Source organism: Lissotriton helveticus, chromosome 4_1 (genome assembly GCF_964261635.1).
Source record: "Lissotriton helveticus chromosome 4_1, aLisHel1.1, whole genome shotgun sequence".
Lineage (NCBI taxonomy): Eukaryota > Metazoa > Chordata > Amphibia > Caudata > Salamandridae > Lissotriton > Lissotriton helveticus.
Genome location: NC_136063.1, coordinates 656,589,489 through 656,614,624, shown reverse-complemented (window position 1 = coordinate 656,614,624; position 25,136 = coordinate 656,589,489). Strand labels below are relative to the sequence as shown.

The following is a 25,136-nucleotide window of genomic DNA, read 5'->3' as shown; positions in this document are numbered from 1 at the left end:
CCCCAGGCACCTCCTCCACTCGTCGGATGGTCTCTCAGGGCACGGCCACGGCCCCACCAACACCAGGGACGATCAGCGCCGACTCATCGCAATCCGGGCCCGGGCCAGCCTGGGGTCGCGAAACTCATGGCCCCGGCTGCTCGGGGTCCGCACAGGCCGCAGCGATTCTACGTCGTCCAGGGGCCACCCCGGTGTGCAAGGCAGCTCCACAGGACACCGCAGCGGCTCCCCCAACCTCCGGCGCTGCAATCACTGGTCAGGGAATCGTCCGGCCGGCCCGACCACCGGCCGCCGGACGCTGACCCTGAAAATCGAGGTCCCGGCTCCGCCTACAGATACTAGGCCGCACCTCGTCGCAGACGATCCCGGCTCACCAGAACGGCAGGAGGGATAGTTCGGCACACCGGAGAGACCTAGGCGCTGCCAGGAACAATCGCCACACAGGTAGGACAGTTAGCGGGCTCGGGGGCCAGGATAAATAAGCAAATTATGTCTGGGCTGGCGGGAGCTCTACAACGCTGCGACCGCCATCTTCGCCCGCCAAGCCACGCCCCCCAACTTAGACTACTTCTTAGTCCGATAATAGCTTCTACAGTTCTTCTACAAAAGCGTATAAACATCAGCAAATCACAAGCTTCAATAATTCATTCAGCACATCAATGCTTGCACAAATCACAAATCGCAATAGCCAACACAATTGTGATGCATAACCCTATTGATACACCTCCAATTCAGCACCTGCAACTGCCTTAGAAAACAACACTCCGTCAATGTTCAAATTTGGACTTTGGGCAAATGAGCATTGGAAATTTAGCTATCTATCTCAGGGAACTATTCATTTTTGCTGCTCCTCCTTCTTATTACATAAACCATCCTCTGCTACAAACTTTAGTGGACCAGGACATTTTAATATTTATTTGGTTTACGGTATAAATGTTATAACTCATCTGGAGGAGAGTCCCCGTTCATTACAGGGCCAGAAGCTGAAAGACCTTAGACATAAGAAGAGAGTTAATCGGGAGCTGCAAATCAAATCAATCTATTTATCACAATTCAATCATCATTATTTAAGAGACATTGATGACATTTGGCTTGAGTTTTCAAATCTGTATTAAGGCTTTTAGTAAGTATCACTTTATTAGTAAGTTCTCAATATAGGTACTCAATTAATCAGTAATACAATACAGAACATTTGCAAAAAGCACATTCCATATAAGTGAATCTCCATTATTAGTCTAGAAAATGAGCGAAAGTATCTTTAGAAACAATAAAGCATTCCAAATCTAGAGATGAAATTATAGAGCTTTAAGCAATTCTTTATCAGCTAGCACTTCCCATAAGGAGAAGTTCACAAAATTTGGTAGTGTCTCAGACAACGGAAATTAATAGGTCTCTCTGAAAACAATCTGAGAAAAACTCAGGAAAGGGCTCTGTCGAGAGTCCAGAAAAGGTCTGAAGAATTTCCCTTACTTCTCTAGGAACACGGTCTAATATAACATTTTGATATCTATCACTAAGGTAAACTGTTTCATTGTGTGATGTCATCATCGGAACAGGAAAGCTTCCATTGTCTAAGCAGTTCAGGACAAAGGCTTACAGACATTTGAGGGCTGATTCCGATCTCGTCCAGAAAGCATGCCTACAGAATCGGTCCCGGAATGCTTTCTGGATCGGGGAAGTCCGACAGAGCGATTTGGATGCATCCGAATGCCTCTGGATACGATTTGGTTGGACTCCCATTGACTTCAAAGGGAGCCTGTGTTCTGAACGAGAACACAGGTTCCCATTGAAGAAAGGGGTGGCTGGGGAAAACCTTGCACCCTGTGGCAGGCATCCTATGGTGTCGGCCACACTGTACATGGTCGGGAAGGGGGTCCCTTGGGTACCCTCACGGGCCCCATTCGGAGGGGCCTGGGTGAAGTGGGCCTGCTACAGGTCCCCAAAGACAGATTCCGGAAGCTGATTCATTTTAGACAAACCGAATCGGGACCGCTGTTCCAATCGGTCATCATAACCGCTCGCGTGGAAAAGAAGTCCAAGGAGCTGTATGATTCGGGCCCGATAGACGTGACCTATCTGAATGCCTTTCGGAACTGATTTGGACAGCCCTGACGGTTTCTAGGCATCGTAATCGGTCATTGGGAACTGTGTATGATTCAGTCGGCAACAAGGGTTCCAAAATCGGATTTGGCAAACCTGAATCCAAATCGGAGCCCTTCCGATCGGGATCGTTAAAGACCCCCAAGTGTTAAAACTAAACATTTTATAAACATTATGCAAGTGGAGGTTAGGTTCTACTGTTCATTTTTACTACTAGACAAAAGAGTTCATGGTCAGGTCTCTACAACACAGATGAAGTCATGCAATTCACGCACATTCTAACTTACAAATTACACTCATGAAGAAACATTTTATGGAAATGAAACTACACTATTTAGCGCATTATTGTATTCTAAGAAAATATCTCTATGGGAAGGTCATTATCTAATGTTTCCTATTAGTACATGTTCAGTTCAGTGTTTTTATATCATTGAATGTCTCCAATCTTTCATGACTGATATTCCTGACCTTAGATCAAGAAAAGGAAATAGTGCTTTCTAACTTAATTTATGCAGCTAGGGAAGACTAGTGCTCTCACATGTCTTTTAAATGTGACTTCGTTTTGAGGCCTACACATTATTTCTACATGTTAATTGCATTAATTATATTTATTAAAACCCCTGTAGCACTAACAGAAGCCAAACTAATTCTATGGGCCAGGTTTCGCTGCGCTTTTGTTTTTCCCACATGACGTAATAACATTCCACTCAATGGCGTAGCTAGGGGGGGGGGGGCGGACTGCCCCAGGCTGCATGAGTTTTGGGGGGGGTGGCCAGCCCCCCTCTTTCCGCTGCTACCTATGGCTGTCACAGCCGCAAGAATTGCCAGCACCCCCCTGACGCATCCCCCGCTCTTACCTGCGCCCGTTTCGGCGCATGAATTGGCAGACATCCCGCCCCCCCTTCGATTAGCCCGCCAAGGGCAGCAAACGCTGGGGCCGCCACGGGCGGCCGCCTAATGCCTAGCTACGCCACTGATTGCACTTTCCTAAACAGGAGTGCCAAAGGTGTATGAGAGAGTTTGCAGCGATTACCCTGGCCAGCCCCAATTGACATCGATGCAAAAAGGCCCTAAGGCAGTATCTGCACGTGCTCCTCCTCCTCCTCGTCCATTATTCACAGCGGAGTTTGATGAAGTTATTATTATATTCAGGTTTATTTTTTGGGAGGAAGTATTTGAAAACAGCACTTTGTTGTTCCTTCAGCCAGCGATGTTCAGATATTATTCCTAAGAGAAGCGTTTTTGACAGAGAGGCGAGCACGCGCTAAAACTGTCTTGTCAAAAAGAATGTAGAAGGCCGTGGACTGCCAGCTTTATTTATAGTATTCTCAGAGACGTGACGTGATTCTAGTGCCGGCTGCACATACTGGCGCACAGGAGCAGTCAGAGGGAAACTAAAGATCGCATTCCCGTCTCCAGGATTGCATTTTCTCAAATGCCAATAGGGCACGTCCTGGCCACCCAGGCTCATTTTCAATAATCAAGCGAAGAGGGGCGAAAAATGCACGAGCAAAGCAAAGCGATTGCGTAAAATGTCAAAGGAGCTTATCGTGCCAGAAATCAAATAAACAAGGGCTGCTGCACCGTGAAATCCATCTATTGTTTCATTTCCTGTATGTCAGGTCGCTGGCTTGTTCTGATAGCATATTTTATTCCACGTTCGGGCATTCCTTTGTTGTTGTGAGTTTGCTTACTTGTCTTCAGTTTTTACAAATATTGCAGTTTTTTAAAGTGAACAGAGACCTACGTTTGAGAGGTTGTATATATTTCACTTCCTAGAATTGTACTGCTCAGTTTTAAACTTTTTGCACCGCTTTGGAACCTCACTGTTTCATTAGTATTTTTAAGAAATTTGTATCTTTTTTCCTTTGACCACATCTGCCATCCTCAACTCTGTCAAATGTACGTTATTTTTCGTTGAAATACTCAAAACCATTTACAAACGACAAAATACCAAAAGAATACATCAATGCTAGCATCTACTTACCACGAGTCAACTCAAAAGGTGTGAACAGGATGGATGGCATGGTATGGTTACCCAAAGTACATGAATAAACAGAAACCGCCCTCCCAAACAATCCTATTTTGAGTCATTGTCCTTTGTACAGCGCACAGTCTTTCATCATTGGCATTTGTACAGCGCAAAGTCTTTTGTCATTGGCATTGGTGCAGCGCGCAGGCTTTGGTCATTGGCATTGGCGCCGCACGCTGTCTTTCGCCATTGGCCTTTGTACAGTGCACAGTCTTTTGTCATTGGCATTGGTGCCGCACGCTGTCTTTCGCCATTGGCCTTTGTACAGCGCACAGTCTTTCATCATTGGCATTGGTGCAGCGCTCAGTCTTTCGTCGTTGGCATTGGTGTCGCGTGCTGTCTTTCGCCATTGGCTTTTGTACAGTGCATAGTCTTTCGTCCTTGGCATTGGTGCAGCGCATAGTCTTTCGTCACTGACATTGGTGCAGCCTGCAGTTTTTTAGTACTGGCATTTGTATAGCACAGTCATTCGTTATTGCTGTTGGTGCAGCGCTTAGTCTTTCGCCATTAGCCTTTGTACAGTGCATAGTCTTTCGTCCTTGGCATTGGTGCAGCGCGCAGTCTTTCGTCATTGGCATTTGTACAGCGCACAGTCTTTCTTCATTGGCATTGGTGCAGCGCGCAGTCTTTCGTCATTTGGCATTTGAATTGTGCAGTCTTTCGCCATTGGCCTTTGTACAGTGCACAATCTTTCTTCATTGGCTTTGGTGCAGCGCGCAGCCTTCGTTATTGGCCTTTGTACAGTGCACAATCTTTCGTCATTGGCATTGGTGCAGCGTGCAGCCTTCGTCATTGGCATTATTACAGCGCACAGTCTTTCGTCATTGCATTGGTGCAGCGTGCAGTCTTTCATCATTTGTATTTGTGCAGCGCACAGCCTTTCATCATTGGCATTGTACAGCCCACAGCCTTTCATCATTGGCTTTGGTGCAGCGCACAGTCTTTTAGTACTGGCATTTGTATAGCACACAGTCACTTGTTACTGCTGTTGGTGCATCGCGCAGTCTTTCGCCATTGGCATTTGTACAGCGCACAGTCTTTCGTCATTGGCACTGGTGCAGCGCACAGTTTTTCGGCATTGGCATTGGTGCAGCGCACAGCCTTTCCTCTCTGGCATTGGAGCAGCGTGCAGTCTTTCATCCTTGGCATTTGTACAGCGCACAGCCTGTTATCATTGGCATTTGTACAGCGCACAGCCTGTCATCATTGGCATTTGTACAGCGCACAGCCTTTCATCATTGGCATTGGTCCAGCGCAGTCTTTCAGTACTGGCATCTGTACAGCGCACAGCCTTTCCTCTTTGGCATTGGTGCAGCGTGCAGTCTTTCACCCTTGGCATTTGTACAGCGCACAGCTTATCATCATTGGCATTTGTACAGCGCACCGCCTTTCATCATTGGCATTGGTCCAGCGCAGTCTTTCAGTCCTGGCTTTTGTATAGTGCACAGTCTTTCGTTAGTGTGGTCCCATAGCACTGTTGGCTGTCGAAGGAGAGAGGGTTCCCATCACAGACCAGAGTCGGAGTCATTCTGTTATATGTTTAGGATATTTTATTTTGAACCTCTCTGGGTTAGGTGCATTGTTTTATTCAATGAGGCGTGTGTGAGTTTGTTGTCAGAGCGTCTGGCCAAAGGGCTTTATTCATTGCTTACGCATGCTTTCGATCAGTAACATGCTGGCTGCATGGTGGTTAGAGACAGTCTGAGTGGAATTGACACATAAATCTATATAACCTTGTATCCGGGCATGACCAATTCTCTCTGTCATCCTACTGAAGTATATAAATTCAGTGCCATTAAGCTGTGTAATCGTGACACCTCGTGCTATATCGTGAACACACTGTGCGTCTCATGACAGGAAAGATGCTACTGATCTTCGCGAAATTGTGCTGTTGCACTGCATGAATAACTCGGTACCACTAGCACTACCACAGGAGCTACAGGCAGAAGAGCCTGGAAACAGAGGGCCTGATTACGAGTTTATATGTTATTTAACGCACCTGATAAATAACGATACCACAGAGTACGGTATATATTGCATGCAATAAACACCTATTATGAGATTGGGGGGTATAATATGCATATTTTGGTGTTTAACTCCTTAACCGCGGAGACAATTCCACCGCCGTGCAGGCGTTCTAAAGGGTGGGTGAGGCTGCGTCGGCCAACAGTCGTTCGCAGGGGGAACATCCTTTACAACACGGATGTTACCCCGCAATACCGTTACAATGCGTCTTTTACAGCGCAAGTCGTAACCACGACTTGCGCTGGAGGGCGCTCAAGGATAAGGAATAGTAGATTTACTATCCCTACTGTACCTAGACTGGTGTTGGAATAGTAAATTTAACTATTCCTAAGTCCGCACCCCTACAGCGCAAGACGTTGTAAAAGACGCATTGTAACGGTACGCGTGGTAATACCACGCGTTGTACCGTCATACATCCGTTCGCAGCACCAATGAAGGAGTGCTTCCAGTGGCCCTTGGCCGACGGGAGCACGGAAGGGGTTAACACTCCAAAATCTACATTATAGCATAAATACTGTATGCTTTCTCCCATTTGGGCAGGCTTGACCCGCCGAAAATTAACAAAGGTTGAGTTATTTATCAAATCCAATAATTATCAAATGCATTAAATACCTTCAAACTCGTAATTCTGCCCCATGGAAAAGGAGAGATTGGTCAGAATTAATCGATCCATTGGTAATCAGGCCCAGAGTTGTTAAGTGCTACATACAAAACTGTTATTATAATGTTTTGTAAAGTGAGATAACTGTTTAATTCAGATGAGCGAGAGAGCCAATGTTAGATTTGTTCTCTGATGGAAAAGTAACTTTTTATATACAGAATGTGAGTTAGGGCCAGAAAGTGGAAAATGCAGTGAAGCGTATGATAGGAATCTACAGAGGAGACTGTGGTTAAAGTGATTGATGTAAAAGCAAAGTAAATGTTACAATGCATTCCAAGTTACTTTAATCTTTGATGGTACATTGAGCTTTTTGCTGCATATACTTTGTGCTGCTGTGACTGTGTGTTGCTTCCCTCATTACAATCATTTCATTTCTGTTCTTCCACATGAAAGCTGGCTAGACAGGCACCAAGGTGACGGGGAGACTGTGAAAGAACTACTTCCGAAGAGTGAGTATTCGAAATGTTATATTTAGATTTGTTACTGTCAGATCCCCCTTTAAACGTATAGAGTCGGATTCACAATGCTTTTTCTATGAGTAGAATTGTGTTATGCCTGTCATAGGTGTCAAACACGCCTACATTTCTACTCCTGATTCACGTAGCATTATGTGCAAGTACAAATGCCTTACTTGAGAATTCACTGTGTTTTAGTCCCGGATTTCCACTAAGATATGTCTACATGAAAAAATGAAAATGGTCCATTATGCTATGTCACATGCACATGATTAGGCCCAACAAGTTTGGCCATTATTTGTTCCAAGGGACAGATTCAAGATTGTTTTAAACATCAATTTCTCACCAGAGAAACTGAGATTTATGCAGTGTTCTCACAAAATAATTCTGCGAGTGCTTTATGAGTAATCTAATTCTAAAAAACATTTCTGCACTTAGGTTCTCACGTGTTTTGGTTTAGGACGAGCAAGTTAACATTTTGGATTCACAATGCTTGAAATTGATTCTGCAGACTGATTTACTAACACATACACCAGTGTGTTGTCATTTTTGTGTGAGAAAATATATATGGATGGGTGTATTGTGGAAGCTCAGTCTTTCCAACTCCCTTATCCACAGGCGAACCACCATAAACCTTCACATTTTCCAACAGTTCAATTTTTACAAATTAAGCACTGAGGGATGGACACAACTTAAGCACGGACACATATGGACCTCATCGCCCCACCAGCAGTGCGCCAAGAGGCCTGTTTGCAGAGTGGTGTAAAAAGGGGCATGGCCTCGGACCACCTCTCAGCAATCCCACTGTGTGGGGCTTACTGGAGATACCTGGTGGGCTAGTTGGCCCCTAAAGATCCTTAAGGATCTAGCAAACTTAATCTCCCAACACACAACGCACCAGGAGGCACATTTGCAGTGTGCTGCAGGTAGGGGGCGGGGCCTCAGGTGAGGTACCAGCTTTTTTTCCTTTTTGGGGGGTTAGAAGGGGCCTCAATATTTTCTGGGCCCTGGGGTCCCCATCCCCCAGGGCCTGCCACTATCCATTTAAAAAAAATATTTTCTTATTTTTTTAAATGTACTTGTTTTTTAAGGAGGGGGCCACACCGCCCCCCTCCTCAGGCCTTTTTCAGCCCGGGACCCCATCCCCAGGGGCAAGCCTCATTTATTTATTCAGGAGAAGAGCCGCGTGGCCCCCACTTCACTTTGGCCCCGGGACCCCATCCCCCGGGGCCGGCCTTCACGATGGTGACCTCAGGGGGAGACCTAATGCCCCCGGCTTTCGGTCAGTCCCCTGCCTCCTGCGGGAGCCGGCATTGCTTTTGGACAAGGGGAGCGGCTGACATGCAGCTCCCTTTGTCTAAAAACATCTCTGCTTTGCTTCGTGGAAGCGAGAGCAGTTTTTCCTGCTCTCGCTTCCACGAAGCAAAACAGAAGTTTGCAATGACAGAGCGGGAGCAATACTCTTGGCCTTCGGGGGTGTTGGTCCCCAGAGCCATAGAGGGCTCTAGGAGGGGGGCTGTGTGCCCCCCATGTAAAAATAGCCCCAGGGAGGTGGTGGTCCTCAGGGCGGGGGTCTGCAATGGACCACTGCCCTTAATTAAAATTGCCCCGGGGAGGTGGTGGTCCCTGGGGCAGTGTGGGGAGCGGCAGGAGCCCCCCACACTTATTACCTCTAATTTAAGCCCCTGGGAGCTAGCAGTCCCCAGGGCTTGGGGGGCAGTGAGGCCCCCCACCCATTATCATTAATGCCCCGGGAAGGTGGCAGTCCCTGGGGAAGTGTGGGGGGCAAGAACCCAATGTTTTCAAAGAAGCCCTGGGGAGATGGCGGACCCCGGGGCTCCGAGGGGGCCAGGAGCCCGCGCATAATATTTCAAAACCCCCAGGGAGGTGTCTTTTTTTTATTTTCTCAGCTGGATTTGCACACCCAACGTGAATCCCGCCTAAAAAATAATAAAAAAAATCTTTTTTTGTCTGGCCTAGGGGGTCAGAGTGTTTCTACCCTGCCCCCTTTTCTTTTTTTTTAACCATTTTCAACACTTTTTTCTTGTGACTCGGTTTTACTGAGTCACAAGATGACTATCAACACTTCTTGGTTTGGAGTGTTGACATCCAAACAAAATGAAGCTCGTGATCAGGAGGGTTAGCGGATCCACTGCGGTCACCAGATATAATGAATATGCTACTTACCAGTATGCATCTGTTCTTGGCATGTAGGGCTGCTAACATTCATATCTTTTGCATAGATCGCCGCCTAGTGTTGGGTCCGGATGATCGCACATTGTTGTCCTGGAAGAGTCTTCGAAGTATCCTGAGATAGGTGGCTCCTCCCCTGGACTACAGTGCGCATGGGCATCGGCTCCATCCCCAGATTGTTTTTAGCCATTGTGGCAGAGATGGAGTGAAAAGTGTAAAGGATGTCCATGCTAATGATTGAATGCAAGAGTATATCTGCAGCTGCGACAGGCACCGGGGAGGAGGGTGGGCGATATGAATGTTAGCAGCCCTACATGCCAAGAACAGATGCATACTGGTAAGTAGCATATTCAGTTCGACGCATGTGGGCTGCTAAATTCATATCTTTTGCATAGAATACATAACAGTCCCTCCATTAGCGGCGGTTGCCCGTGCCAGCTGCAGAAACCTGAAAAAGTGTCTTGAGAACAGCCTGTCCTACAGCTGCTTGCTGCTTGGAATGCACATCAACACAGTAGTGTTTTGTAAAGGTGTGCGGTGTAACCCATGTGGCTGCTCTGCAAATGTCTTCCAAAGGAATGTTCCCCAGGAAAGCCATGGATGCCCCCAATTTGCGTGTGGAGTGCGCCCTTGGGGGTATTGTTAAGGTACGTTTAGCTTTTTGATAACAGATTTGAATGCACTTAACAATCCACCTGGCTATTCCTGCTTTGGAAATAGGGTTGCCTTTGTGCTGTGGCGAGAAGGCAACAAAAAGTTGTTTCGTTTTCCTAAAGTGTTGTGTCCTGTCAATATAGTACATCAACGCCCTCCTAACGTCCAATGTATGGAGCATTCTTTCTGCTACTGTTTGTGGGTTTTGAAAGAATGCGGGCAGGTCAATAGTTTGGTTGAGATGAAACTGTGACACCACCTTCGGAAGGAATTTGGGGTTAGTGCGTAGTACTACCCTATTTGGATGAATTTGTATTAATGGCTCTTGGATCGTGAGCGCTTGCAGCTCACTGACACGTCTTAGTGACGTAATAGCAATAAGAAAAGCCACTTTCCATGTTAGGAACTGGAGTTCACATGAGTGCAGTGGCTCAAAAGGTGGGCCCATCAGTCTGGTGAGGACCACATTGAGGTTCCACACCGGAGCTGGCGGTGTTCTTGGGGGAATGACTCGTTTCAGACCCTCTAGGAAGGCTTTAATGGCAGGCACCCTGAAGACAGAGAGATGCTGCCTGTTCTGAAGATAAGCCGCTATGGCGGATAGATGGATCCGAATGGAAGTGTACGCTAGATTGCACTTGTAAAGATGTAGCAGATAGCAAATGATGTTAGGGATAGAAGCATCTAGCGGGTTTATGTTGTTGGCTGTACAGTGAATGACGAAACGCTTCCATTTTGCGGCATAGCATGCTCTGGTAGTGGGCTTTCTTGCCTCTTTGATGATGTCCATGCATTCTGGAGGTAAGTGAAGGTAGCCAAACTCTAGGACTTCAGGAGCCAGATCGCCAGGTTGAGCTGTTGCGGATCTGGATGCTGAATGTCGCCATGGTTCTGCGTCAAGAGCCTGGGTGTTAGTCGCAGCCTTTGATGCGGCACCACTGAGAGTTCCAGAAACGTGGTGTACCATGGTTGGCGTGCCCACGTTGGAGCAACTAGGATGAGTGTCATCGAGTGCTGCCTTAGCTTTCTTGCCACCAGCGGTATGAGAGGTGCTGGGGGAAAAGCGTACGCAAATTTGCCTGACCAGTTCATCCATATCGCATTCCCCTGCGACTGTGGGTGAGGGAACCTGGCGGCAAAGTGTTGGCATTTTGCGTTTTCCCTTGTGGCAAACAGGTCTATCTCTGGATGACCCCACTGCTGGAAGTACGGGCGGAGTACTGATGGATGTAGCTCCCACTCGTGCATCTGATGGCTGTATCTGCTGAGCAGATCCGCCATCTGATTGTCCTTGCCCGGGAGGTGTTCTGCCATGAGGAAAATGTTCCTTTGAATGGCCCACTTCCACATGCTCTGAGCCAGATGAGACAGCTGTGGCGAGTGGGTGCCTCCCTGCTTTTGAATGTAGTACATCGCTGTTATGTTGTCCGTCCGGACCAACACTACCTTGTTGCACAGATGTACATTGAAGGACTTGAGCGCCATGAAGATTGCCATCAGTTCTAGATAGTTGATGTGCATCTTCTGTTGCTGCGTCGTCCATAGTCCCTGCACTGTGTAATTGAGCACATGAGCTCCCCATCCGTGGAGAGATGCGTCCGTTGTCAAGATAATCTGTGGCACTGGCTCCTGGAACGGTCGGCCCTTGCAAAGGTTGTGTGGATTCCACCAATGCAGAGAGTTGTATGCCCGACCCGTAACCAACACTAGGTCTGTCATTTGTCCCCGAGCCTGTGTCCACTGATTTGCCAAACATTCTTGGAGCGGACGCATATGTAACCTCGCGTGAGGGACTATGAAGATGCAGGAGGCCATCATGCCTATCAACTGCATGAACACTCTCGCTGGAAGCGAGTGTTGCGCCCTGAACTTTTGGATTAGAGACCGCATGCTGTCTATCCTGACCTTGTTTGGCTGAGCCATAGCAGTCAGGGTATTTATTGTTGCACCCAGAAACTGCCGCACATGTGCTGGTTGAAGGTGCGACTTTGGGTAGTTCAACGAGAAGCCCAGACTGTGAAGGAGGTGAATGGTGGTCGACATGTCCGCGGCGCACTGTTGTTCCGACTTTGCTTGAACGAGCCAGTCGTCCAGGTAGGGGTAGACATGTATGTTCTGCCTCCTGAGGTGCGCCGCTACCGTCGCCAGACACTTGGTAAACACTCTGGGGGCGGTGGTCACTCCGAAGGGTAGGACTTTGAACTGATAATGCCTGCCTTGGATGGTGAACCTGAGATACTTTCTGTGGGACAGGTGTAGTGGTATGTGGAAATAAGCATCCTTGAGGTCTAAGGTTGCTAGGAAGTCCCCTTGGTTCAGCAAGGGAAGAATCTGTTGCAGTGTAAGCATATGGAAATGTTCTGACAGTATATACAGGTTGAGGGGGCGCAGATCCAGAATGGGTCTGAGGGATCCGTCCTTTTTTGGAATAAGGAAGTACAGGGAATAGACTCCTGTGCCTTCCTCCTCCACTGGCACGAGCTCGATTGCGCCTTTTTGCAGCATCACCACTACTTCCTGCTGCAATAAGTGCAAATGCTCTGCGGACATAGGACGTTGCCTTGGTGGAATGTTGGGTGGAGTGGACGTTAACTCTAGACAATAACCGTACTGGATAAGTTGTCTTACCCACCTGTCTGTGGTGATGTTGGTCCAGACTGGCAGGAACTGCTGGAGTCTCCCCCGACAGGTGTTAAATGGTCGGGGGGCAGTGACAGAGAGTCACTGTTTGTTCGGGGCAGAGGAACGGGAGTTGTTGTTTCCTCTGCCACGTCCCCTGGTGCTGTTTCCTCGATAACCCCCTTTATTCTGCTTAGGGTACGAGGACTGTGCTCCACCTCTAGTGAACTGTGATTGTTGACCCATCTGTCCTCGGGTAACACCACGTGCACCTGAGCGACGAAAAGTGTTACCCCGGAATTGTTGTGATTGAAGGGCCCCCATAGACTTAGCTGTTTCGTTGTCTTTTTTAATCTTTTCGAGGGTGGTGTCAACATCAGGACCAAAGAGTCTATCAGGATTGATGGGCTGGTTGAGTATTGTTGTTTGAATGTCTGGTTTAAACCCTGATATGCGTAGCCACGCTTGTCGTCTTAGCATGACGCTAGTGTTAATAGCCCTAGCTGCTGTGTCTGCGGCATCAAGTGCACACTCTATTGCTGCGTTGGAGATGAGTTTTCCCTCCTCTATGAGCAGTTTGGTACCCTCTTGAAACTGCGTAGGCAGGTGTTGTAAAAGTTGCTCTAGGGTGTCGTAATGCGCCCTATCATAACGTGCCAATAGCGCCTGTGTGTTTGCAATACGCCAGAAATTGGCAGCCTGCGCAGCTACTCTTTTGCCCCCTGCCTCAAGCACTTTAGACTCCTTGTCTGGGGGAGGAGCTTCACCCGTTGTCTGGGAGTTTGCCCGTTTGCGGGCATTTGCGACTACAAGAGAGTCAAGCGGCAACTGTCCCCGAATGTATGCAGGGTCTGCAGGTGCTGGCCTGTATTTCTTCTCGATGCGTGGGTTGACCACTCTCGCTCTGGTAGGCTCCTTAAAGATCTCCGCAGCATGCTTAAGGACACCTTTGAGCATAGGAAGTGTCTTGACTGTCCTTTCAGAGACTGAAAAAGTGTCAAATAGAAAATCTTCCTCCACTGGTTCAGCATGCATGTCCACGTCATGATTAGCAGCTGCCCGTTCAATGAGTGCATGAAATCCTGCAGAATCCTCTGTTGGGGATGCACGTGCACTGAAAAGCTGTGGGTCTTGCCCCACTTGTTGGATTCCCTGGTCACCTGTGTCATCATAGGAATCCTGTTGTGCATCAGGGTCATTGATGGGGAAATTGTACTGGTCATCTTGTCCTTCCTCCTCTCCCCCAGAGTGGTCGGGGGAAGGTGTTGGACTCCTCCTAGGCGGAGGCTGGATAGGTTCAACTAGGGCAGGAATGTCCTGTGCAGGCCTTTTCTTTTTCAGTGGAATAACATAGGAGTCCACTGGTTGGGAAGTGATTTTCCGCTTATAAAGGGTCAACTTGCCCGTGTCCGCGTCGACATAATGCTCAGATTCGTCTCCTGAGTCGTGTTGTCGACCCAATATTCCACCAGACGTTGAAGATTCAGATGTCTTCGGCGCCGTCCTTGGTGCAAAGGCCTTCGGTGCCTCCTTCGGCGGCAGAATGTATAGAAGCTTGGCAGCAGGCTTTGCAGGCATGTCCATCGGCTTCTGGTGCGGCGGCGCGGGAGCCGACGTCGCAGTGGCCTTATCATGAATTCTTTGCAGTGAACTAGCGATGTGAGATGCGCCACTCACTGCGGCACCTGGCGCCGACGAGGAGGCCGCCACCGTGCCTTCGCTTCCGACGTTCTGTGGTCCCTTTGGAGTCTTAGACGTCGATGCTGCAGCTGTAGACACGGAGTCTTTGGACCTATGGGTCGAGCCTCCGCCCTTCGATCCGAGGGATTTTGCAGACTCCGCCTCAACCATGCGTCCGTCTAACGGCGTCCCTGTCGGCACCGAATGTTTGTCGATGACTTTTGTGGACTTTGCCGGCGTCGCCCCGGTCGACCCGTGACGGGCGACCTTCTTAGAGGACGCATCCTCCGACGACGACTTCGGCACAGTCGATTCGACAGTCTTCTTCGACTTCTGTGGACCGGAGGTCGACGGAGCCGATGAGGTAGCAGGCTTCTGTGTTTTTGGTGGAACGACCGCCATCTTAGGTGCACTCGAATCCGGTAGTTTCGGTTTCGATTTTGCGTCGGCCATTTTAGGTGCAGTCGATACCGATGCTTTCAGTTTCGGTTTCGATACGGGCTGCGTAGCCCCCGCAGGTATGTCCGTGGCCGGGCCTGAAGGCGGGGCCGTGGCTTGCGGTGCAGGGTCTTGGGTAAGGCCGAGTGGCGATCCCGTGACCTGAGCCTGATCCGGGTAACTGTCGGGGCATAGCTCATCCCCTGAGCTATCTTCCGCGGCCCCATAAACTTCTTCGTCGTCCCCTACCTCGTCGACGTATTCAAGGTCTTGGTCCATGACACCGTCGTTTTCTTCGGGATCGGCCTCGACCTCCGTCGCAGGTGGTGAGATTTGAAGATGATGGCTTAGGCCCTCTTCTTCCGGGTCGCCGAAGATGTTATCTGGTGCCGGGGCCGCCTGCCGGGCCTCGAGGCGCACCGCGCGCCGAAGATTGAGCGTTTTCTTCGACCTGAATTTGGAGCAGGCCATGCAGTTCTCCTCGTTATGGTCTGGCGAGAGGCATTTATTACAGACCGGGTGCACGTCGATATGTGGGTATTTGGACCCACAGACGGGACAGTATTTAAACGGGCTCCGCTCCATGTTGAAAAGTCGTGGTCTTGCTGCGATGAGAAGGCCTCGATGTCCGAAGAGTAACACGACTCCGCAGATTCCGACTCAAAGAGACGGAAGAAACTCGAGACCGTACGCAAACAATACTGACGTAGGGAAACGAAGGCCTTTTGGCCTTAAAGAAGTAAGTTTTCTCGGTTCCGACAGAGAGACGTCGAGACCGCATCCGAACCCAATGGCGGAAAAAAACAATCTGGGGATGGAGCCGATGCCCATGCGCACTGTAGTCCAGGGGAGGAGCCACCTATCTCAGGATACTTCGAAGACTCTTCCAGGACAACAATGTGCGATCATCCGGACCCAACACTAGGCGGCGATCTATGCAAAAGATATGAATTTAGCAGCCCACATGCCTCGAACATATATTTTTATTTTTTTAATTTCTCAAGAACTACTGACTGGATTTACACAATTTTAAAAAAAAGAACGCTTTCTGAACCAAGACCTACATTTTTGCCAAATTTTGTGTAATTCCGTTCAGCAGTTTAGGCTATCGCTTTGCCTAAATTTTCTTATGGATATTAACATGGAGAAAACGCATTTTGGGACCGCCCTTTTTTCTGACTCCCACGTGATAAATAACACCGAAACTTTCGAGACAGGAGCTGACCTGAGCGAACCATTAGTTTTGAACATTTTGCAAAGATTCGTCAAACGGAGCCAAAGATATTGGCAAAAGAAAACACACTTTCTGAACAGAAACAAGTTCTAACGTTTTTCTGACAAGCCCCCAGCTAGCGCTGACGAATGTCAGTAGTTACGATCTTTAATGATCAAGACTAAAAAATTGGCCCGAAATTTGGGACCCCTCAACTGTTCTTACTTTCCCCTTCAGTAATCATTATTTATCTCAGACCACTGAATGATTGGGAAAGGAATGAGAAACAAACAGGCAGACACAATTTCTCCAAGCCAAATTCTGTTCAGTATACCTTTTTTCATACCCTTTTTCATGTAGATGAATTCTCCCAAACAACAGCTGCGGGGAGCAGGGGGTAAATAAGAGTGAGGGTTCTGTTTGGGGTGGTAGGTGGGAAATGAGCATACCCGGAGAGATAAAAGAGGCTGTGGGCTCGCAGGGGGAGTGCTCCCTGCTCCCTTTTGCCATAGGAGTGGGTCAGGCAACGAAAGGCAGGTGGGCTGTGAGTAGGATATTCCTATTTCAATTTCCGAACTGCTCTGTCTGAAAATCACGCGAAATCTTGGGCAAATATTGGGTTCGATGTATATACATATTTTTTTTTTTATTTTTTTTTGTGATCACAGCACAGTTATTCTGTTTATTGGTTTTTCAACACAAAGAGCATTAATAGGAAAAACAAACATACATGAGTTGGAGCTTTGAGGCAGGTAAGTCACAAATGCAAATAGGTACAGTGAATGTATACTGCAATTAGTTATCATAGGCAACAATAACATTTCATCGTCAGGGTGAGTACATTGTATGGTGGTAAGGCACATTGTCAGGGAGTAAGCATGCACATTATGGATTGAGCTATATAGACACATAAAAAATGAGGGCATATCATGAGTAATTGCAGATGTAGTGCGGGCTGACAGCCAGCCATAGCGGGATGTGCTCTCTGGTGAGACACAGACTGAGGTATGGGGCCGATGAACTAGTTTAGAATAACATTAGTGGAGCAATCATTGGCGGGCGACGCCACGCATCCTCTAGCATCAGTGGGATTATAGGCGTCACCCCCCTCCGGGTTGTCCTCCTCGTCTGTCTGAGCTAGTAGGTAGCTGACTAAAGGTCCCCAAATGTCTTTAGGCTGACTTGTAATTGGTAGTAGTTCAGTGAAAGTTACGTGTTGCTCCTGGCTATAGGACATGTCTGCTAGCCATTCCTTGAATTTAGGGGCCCTGCCCCGACCCCATCGACATGCTATCCGCCACTTTGCCAAGAGCAGTGCAATATCTACAAATTTCCTGCAGGATTTAGGGATGTGTGGCGTGTAACCAAGTAGCATAAGTAATGGATCAAGAAGTATGGACTCCCCTGTCATATCCATGAGGGCGTCGTGCACCTGTTGCCAGTAGAGACGAACAGGAGGGCATTCCCAAGCAAGATGCAGGAAACCCGCATGTTCTGTGCGGCAGCGCTCGCATCTATCATTATCAGTCAGTCGGAACTTATGTTTCTTGACCGGGGTGTAGTATAGTCGCTGTAGGAGCTTATAATGTATTATCTTAAGTCTACTGCTACCCGTTATTTGGGCCGTGAGGGCGCAGCAATATTGCCATTGTTCATCGCTGAGTTCGATCGCTAAGTCAGCGTCCCAGTGGAGCCGAGCCCTGGTTCCAGACACCGGAACATTCGTCCTGAGATGACGATACAGACCAGTCACTAGGTGTGAACCATCTTGTGAAGATAGCATGAAGTGTAGTGGATGTGTGTTTTCAGGTTCACTGGGGAAATCAGGTAGGATATCTTTCATCCCTTGGCGTAAGCGCAGATAGTAAAATACATCAAGCGGAGTGCGGGCGTGGGAGGCGAAGAACAACTCCGCGGTCTTGAATAGCCCGTCTGAAAAGAGGTCACCCCAACAGGCGATGTGCACGCGTTCGCAGAGTAATTGGAAGCCACGTTCCTGTAGGAGTGCCAGATTAGGATGATATGTCAATGGTAACTGAGAGGAGTATAGTAGGCGGCAAGACAATCTCTTAGCTATGCGGCGCCAAGCATCCAGAGTACATGAGACGGAGGTAAGCGGTGTCGTTATAGATGATTCCGGGCAATGGAGAAGTCCATTGAGCGGGAGGGGATGAACGATCCAGTCCTCCACTGCCAGTTGTGGCATCAAGGGGATAGCCATCCAATGATAAGCATAATGTGCTTGCGCGCTTAGGTAATAAGCCTCAAAGTCAGGGACATCAAAGCCTCCTTTGTCGTATGGTTGTGTCAGTGCGGACCACTTAAGCCTCAGACTCTTTCCCCCCCAGAACAATCGACACAGCTCCGACTTTAATGTTTTAAAGAAGAAGGCCCCTGGATAGTAAGGGATGTTAAGAAAGAGGTAAAGAAAGGTAGGACAATCATTTTGATGAGGGACGCTCTGCCAGCCATGGAGAGCGGCAGGGCAATCCATCGGTCCACCGACGCGGTGAGTTTCGTGACTGCCACGCCGTAGTTGGAGCGCAGCGTTTCATCTTTGTCTCGCGAGATCTGTATCCCGAGGTATCGTAGGTCCGACCTGCACCACTCAAGGGGGTAATCATGGGGAAAGTCGGCAACCGCATCCGTGAGTGGATACAATTGTGACTTTGCCCAATTTATGTGCACACCAGACATCCTGCCGAATAAAACAAACTCTCTAAGTAAGGGATTGAGGTTCGAGGCTGGGTGTTTGACAAAAAGTGTCATATCATCAGCGTATAAGTACACATCTATCTGGCGCTGAAAACATCGTATCGCACCGTCACGGTGTAGCTGCCGGAGCCTGCAGGCAAGGGGCTCAACAGCAATTGCGAATAAGAGTGGGGATAACGGGCACCCCTGGCGGGTACCTCTGGTGATGGCAATGGAGTGCGAAAGGCGACCGTTGATGAGGACCTTCGCCGTTGGTTGTGTATAGAGCAGTTGGACCCAGGAAATAAATAACTTGGGAAATCCCATGCTCGCCAGGACCGTGAAGAGGTATGGCCATTCGACCGAGTCGAAGGCCTTAGTGGCGTCGAGGACAACCGCGGCCACCGGGAGGTCAGGGTTAACCGTGCGAAGTAAGGAAAACAAAGTACGCAGATTGTGAGAGGTGGAGCGGCCCGAGACAAATCAAGATTGATCAGGTAAGACAATTCTGGTCATTAAGAGGGATAATCTGGTTGCCAGTACCTTCGCAAGTATTTTGACATCGCAATTCAAGAGGGAAAGCGGACGGTAAGAGTCACAGGAGCTGGGGTTTTTGCCAGGTTTCAGGAGCGAGGTGATAACGACCTCGCGCATGGAGCAGGGGAGGACACCATCAGATAGCGACTCCTCGAAGACCTCGCGGAGAACAGGGGCCATAATATCGATGTATGTTTTATAAAATTCGGCCGGGATCCCATCTAGCCCGGGCGCCTTCCCGTTTTTGAGAGACATAATGGCTTCACGGATTTAATCTAATTCCAAAGGGGCAGCTAGGAAGACCCTGTCGCCTTCGCTAAGCCAGAGGGCTACGTCACCTAAGAAGTCGCTATACAGTACATCAGGAGTCGTGGCTGTGGTGTAAAGCGCATGATGATGAGAAACGAAGGCAGTAAGTATATCGTCCGAATCTCTAACTGTGCGTCCCTGGTCATCTGTGAGTTCCAAAATCGTGTTGTGGTCATGCGGGGTTCATGTCATCACAGCCAGTGCCCTACCCGGTCTGTCCCCCTCACAGTATTTCCTAGCTTGCCAGTGCTTCCCCCTAAATTTTGCTTCCCTGCCGGCTTCTTCCTCGTATTTTGACAGCCTATCTCTAAACTCCGCGTGAATGTTGGCACCGTCATCTTCACCATTCGGGTCTCTAAGGCCTTCAGCTCGCTGTCGAGTGTGTAGATGGTGCGTTGAATGTCCCGAAGGACCCCAAAACTTTTGGACATGCAATACCCCCTGATCGTTACTTTAAATGCCTCCCATATGTATTCAACCGAATCTACAGACCCCTGTTTCTAGGAAAGAAAGCAGTAATTTCCTCTCCGAGTTCGGTGCGAAACATAGCGTCTAGCTGGGCCGTAGACTGCAACCTCCATCGTGGCCTAGGGGTATCCCAACCAGGTATTCGCATGCGCATCAGGACAGGGCTGTGGTCCGAATACGTTCTTGGTAAGTGTTGTATTTTCTTCAACCCTTGTAGACAGCTCCCTAGTCGTAAGGAAGTAATCCAGCCGTGCCCATGTGCCTGTCTGTGAGGTGAAATGTGTACCCTCCCTCCGGGAGAGATGTAAACATCTCCATACGTCTATCAATCCGCCTTCTAGAATCACACCTCCCAGGGTCTCCCTGGATCTGGGCTTGTAATGCATTACTCCATCTGCTCTGTCTAGTTGTGGCTGCAGAACCAAGTTAAAGTCCCCCCCCCCCCCCAAATAATGTGTCGGGACCCTACGTCCACAATTTTACCCCAAAGTGTAGTGAAAAAGGAGGGCATATCAGTGTTAGGTGCATAGCAATTAGCTAAAGTAATAGTGTCGCGGCCCAACCGCCCCCACAGTAGGGCGAAGCGTCCCTCCTTATCTATGAATTCGCCGCATTTTTGGAATGGCACAGTGCGTCTAATGAGGATAGCAACCCGCCTCGCATAGGTGGAGTAGGAGGAAAATAGTCGGGTGCTAGCCCATTTACCGGCAAAGGCAACTCGCGTTTGCGGAGATAAGTGGGTTTCCTGCAACATTACAATGTGGACTGGATGGCGGTTTAAATAGGCCAGCACATTTCGACATTTTTTAGCATTATTAAGCCCTCTTATATTCCACGACATACAGTTCGATTGTGCATTGGTTCTCATATCAGCCATAGTCTGCGACACAACATATCCTTGAGGCCCACCCCTACGAATGCAGTAATACCTTTCCGGAGCAAGTGATACATGTTGTCATGACTTTCCGTCGCTCTTCTGTCCATTTCATGCATTAAACTCCCGCCCCAACAGAACTCATCCCCCTCCCACTACTGCATCCCAATCATGACAGCAGCCGCCCATCCCTCCCTTACCCCTCCCCCCTCCCCCCACAACTTCCACATCTTAGTTACATGAATGGGGTATACCCGTGGGGGAAACAACATCAAGGGCACACAGCCACTTCTCCCTCCGGTAACCTCCAGTACTGTACCACCCTCGGTGGAGGCCAGGGCAGGAGTTGTGGTCCCTGGAATACGTTACCACTGAAGAGATTATGTAGTCCCGTTCTGTATCATAGCGTTCATGCCCTCTGGGATCGCGCAGTGAGGGCAGTGCCCGCCAGTTCAGGAGAACATCAGATCAGGTCATATAGGCAGCAACTGGTCAGTGTTCGTCGGCCGCCGAGGATGGGTCAACTTCGGGGTCTGCCTCGGCATCCCGACCATTCTTCTGTGCTTTGCGGATCGTCTTTAAGAAGTCCTCTGCCTTTTGTGGATTCGTGAAAAAACGATGTTTTCCCTGGTGTGTCACCCGTAGTTTCGCCGGGTAGAGCAGGGCGTATTCCAGCTTGGCTTCCCGTAACTTCTTTTTGACCACGATGAATTTGCGTCTTTCCTCCTGTACCATAGGAGTGAAGTCAGGATAGATGGAAAATGCGACCCCATTATAGTGCAGGTTCTGTTGTGTCCGGGCTGCTCTTAAGGCTACATCACGGTCGCGATAATTCAATAAAAGAGCGATAATTGGCCTAGGCGGCAGGCCGGGCTTGGGGATGGGGGCCAGTGATCTATGTGCCCGCTCGACGATGAATTGAGGTGAGAATGCATCTTCTTCCACCGATCCCCTGAGGAGTTTTTCCACATATAATTCCATCTTGCCCGTGTCAGTGGACTCCGGAATTCCCGTGACGCGTATGTTGTTGCGTCGACTACGGGCTTCCAAGTCCTCATTCTTGGCTGCTATGATTCGTAGGAGGTTATCCATACGGGCAAGTTGTGAGGTATGGGATGCGGTGAGGTCATCGTTGTCGGAGATCCGTTGTTCCGTTGTTGTGATCCGCTCCTCATGTTGGTCAACCTTATGTACTAGGGCGTCCATCCTGGAGGACATCTTGTCTACTTTCTCCACTACTGTGGCAAAGCCCTGCCTCATTTCCTGAAACAGGTAATGGAGGTCTAGGTCCTTAGAGGGAGATGCATTAGTGGTTGGGGACACGGCACTAGGCCCCGGCTCGGTAGGATTTGTCCTCGTCCCTCTTTTTGCGCTGTCGAAGTTGATTTTCGTCTGGCGGTTCTCGGGGCGCACCATCTTGCTTTCGCGCCTTTCACCTCCCTCTGCCGCCAGGCCCGCCGAATCTAGTGTGAGCGCCTCCGTGACAGTTAGGGCGTCACGTTAATATTAGAGCCACTGCACACCGGGCAACTTTTATGTGCCACCCAAGGTATCCCCTATCGTTGGGAAGAACTCCGCTATTCCAGGCAAGTACACAAAGCAAAGCCCGGCAGCAAGCACCAGGTCAGCAGCAGTAAGCAGGGGCCATCCTCAAGATATTGTCAAAAGTGTACAGTACTCGTTGGCACCTGGCGTGGGCACCTCTCAGACTGCTCGCCACAAGTAGCACCACGCGTAGGCAACACCTCTGGACATATGGTACAGGACTGTAAATACCAGCGGTAACAAGTAGAATAGTCTACGGTGGGCTCCGTCTCCTCTCAAGTGCAGGGAGGGGTTGATGAGATCGCAGACCGCAGGCCCCGGCAGCCAAGCGGCGCCAGTACACCAGGGCAAAGCAGCACCCTGCGTCGTCCCCTCCGCTCCCCTGCCCGCCAGCAGCTGTTAAGTCCAGTGAAGACGCTAGGAGCACAGGATTGGTACACGCGCCCCTATGGAGGTGCGGTGGGCAGCAGGGCGATGGGCGCAGCACCAACCTCCCTACCCGCCTCTCGGCAGGGCGCCAAGTCACAGACGCAAGCAGTGGCAAGTGCTTTCCGTCACTCCCCCATTGTCTGCAACGATAATGTCAGGGACCCCGATGGGTGTCCGCCTTTCCACTAAGGAGTCAGGGGTCCGGTCAGCAGCGTCGGCCCCTCACCCGGTGGCCGTCTCCTAGCGTGCCCCGTGCAGGGTTCAGCAGCAGTCCCCTCGTCCGGCCACAGAAGTTGCACCAGTTGGTTAGCTGCGGCAGGGATCTAGCGGGCAGGAGGCAGGCAGCGCAGTCAGGGAGTCAGGTCCATGAGCCGATAATTGGGCCAGGGGACAGGTTCACTCCGGGCGCCGCAGACGAAGCAAGCAGGAGAGGCCCACTGCCTCGTGGCAAGCACCGGCCTCGTGTGTCGGCCCGCGGCCGATCTCCTCACCTTGAAAGTCCTGAGAGTGCTACCGGCCAAATCCGCGAGTCCGATTTCTCGGTCCCAGTCACCGCTAGTGGTCCGAGGTTCGGGTCGATTGCAGAGGGTCACCTTCCGCTTTGATTGAGCAGTTTTAGTGGGACACTACACTTCAGTAGCGTAGGATAATTCCAGGATTAATGTTCCAGGGAACGGGAGCCACATAACTTGGCGGCCATTCTGTGTGTGCGCCTCTAGCGCCCCGGGTTCGATGTATATACTTTAGACAGTAAAGGCGCATAAAAGCAGATGCTCCGTTCAACGCTGAATCATTGCATCTATTTATGATACAGACCCTGTTCTCTACAGCGACTGAGGTCTTCAGTACTTATCTTCACCTGGATGCTCGGAGGTTAAAATGCTTTAAAAGTGTTAAAAAGAAAATGCTTTTTAATTTATTTTTTAGACCGGAAATTCCAACCATTTAAATATTGTACACCCAAATAATAAGAGGAAATTGATTTGCCAGCTGCGATAAGTGACTGCAACTAATGTAAAAAAAAAAACTAGAATTTTCTGAACTAATTTGTTTGTAGTTTAGTTTCATATTTTCCTCTAAGGACAATCTAAATAGACTTTTAAATTTCAGAAGAGGAAAGAGGCGTGGTGCCGCGGCTATGGCGACTGACTCCGGAATATGGGAATCACGGTTCGATCCCCGGCACCGGCGGCAGATTAGTCCAGCACCATGTGACTCTGGGCAATAGCTTGCTTCATCTTCCCGACGGCCCCCAGCGCCTAGAGACCCTTACGGGTGGTGGTGTGCTTTACAAATGTGGATTATTATTATTATTAAAATTATTAATGCACTGAAGGTGTTTGCAAAAGGAATTATATACAGAAAATAAATCTTGAAAACAAAACTTAGTTCATAACATTTAATCAAAATATAGGGGCCGGTTCACAGAACTAACAAGACAAAATCCTAAACTTACTACTTTTGGTATTCACAGAAGGCATTTAGTAGTAGTAAAGTTAGGATTTTGTCTTAAGTCTGTCTTAAGTCTGTCTTAAGTCTGTCCTAAGTTTGTCTTAATTTTGTCTTAAGTTTGTCTTAAGTCTGTCTTAAGTTTGTCTCAAGTTTGTCTTAAGTCTGTCTTAAGTCTGTCTTAAGTCTGTCTTAAGTCTGTCTTAAGTTTGTTTTAAGTCTGTCTTAAGTTTGTCTTAAGTCTGTCTTAAGTCTGTCCTACGTTTGTCTTAAGTCTGTCTTAAGTCTGTCTGACTGGGAGACCAGCCAACTTGCCCTCGGAGTCACTCTGGAAGTCCTGCACTCAGGTGCGGGTCTAATCCCTTTGACTCAGGCAGGTGGGCAACAGTGCAGAAATCCAGCAGGGTAGCAATCCAGTAAGGCAGCAGTCCATAAGGCAGTAGTCCAACAGTGCAAAAGTCAAACAGACTGACAGTCCTTTCAGCATCACTGCAGTCCTTTTTCCTGGAAGAGTCTCCACAGGTCCAGAAGTGTACTGAGGAGTTGGTGCCTGAAGTCAAATATATATGCTAGGTACCTCCTTTGAAGTGGAAAAAGCTTCTAGAGGTTTCCCTCTGAAGTGCACAGGTTTCCTGCCTCCCCTGTCCCCAGACTAACTACAGGGGTATGCAGTGCAAGTAGAGCTGTGACCAGCTCTGCCCTCCCATCCTGCCAGTGATGGTCTATTCAGGCACACCTAAGCCCGCAATTGTTTGTGCTGT

The 25,136-nt window shown here is 49.0% G+C and overlaps 1 protein-coding gene across 1 annotated transcript in view; it reads left to right on the top strand.

The window, feature by feature from the left end:
- Positions 1-25,136, top strand: part of RP1 (RP1 axonemal microtubule associated) — a 1,491,030-nt gene that overhangs the window by 1,221,766 nt on the left and 244,128 nt on the right. Inside the window, exon 31 of the mRNA XM_078686181.1 lies at positions 7,212-7,267. Coding sequence (XP_078542307.1) covers positions 7,212-7,267 — 56 coding nt within the window. The remainder of the gene's footprint in view (positions 1-7,211; positions 7,268-25,136) is intronic.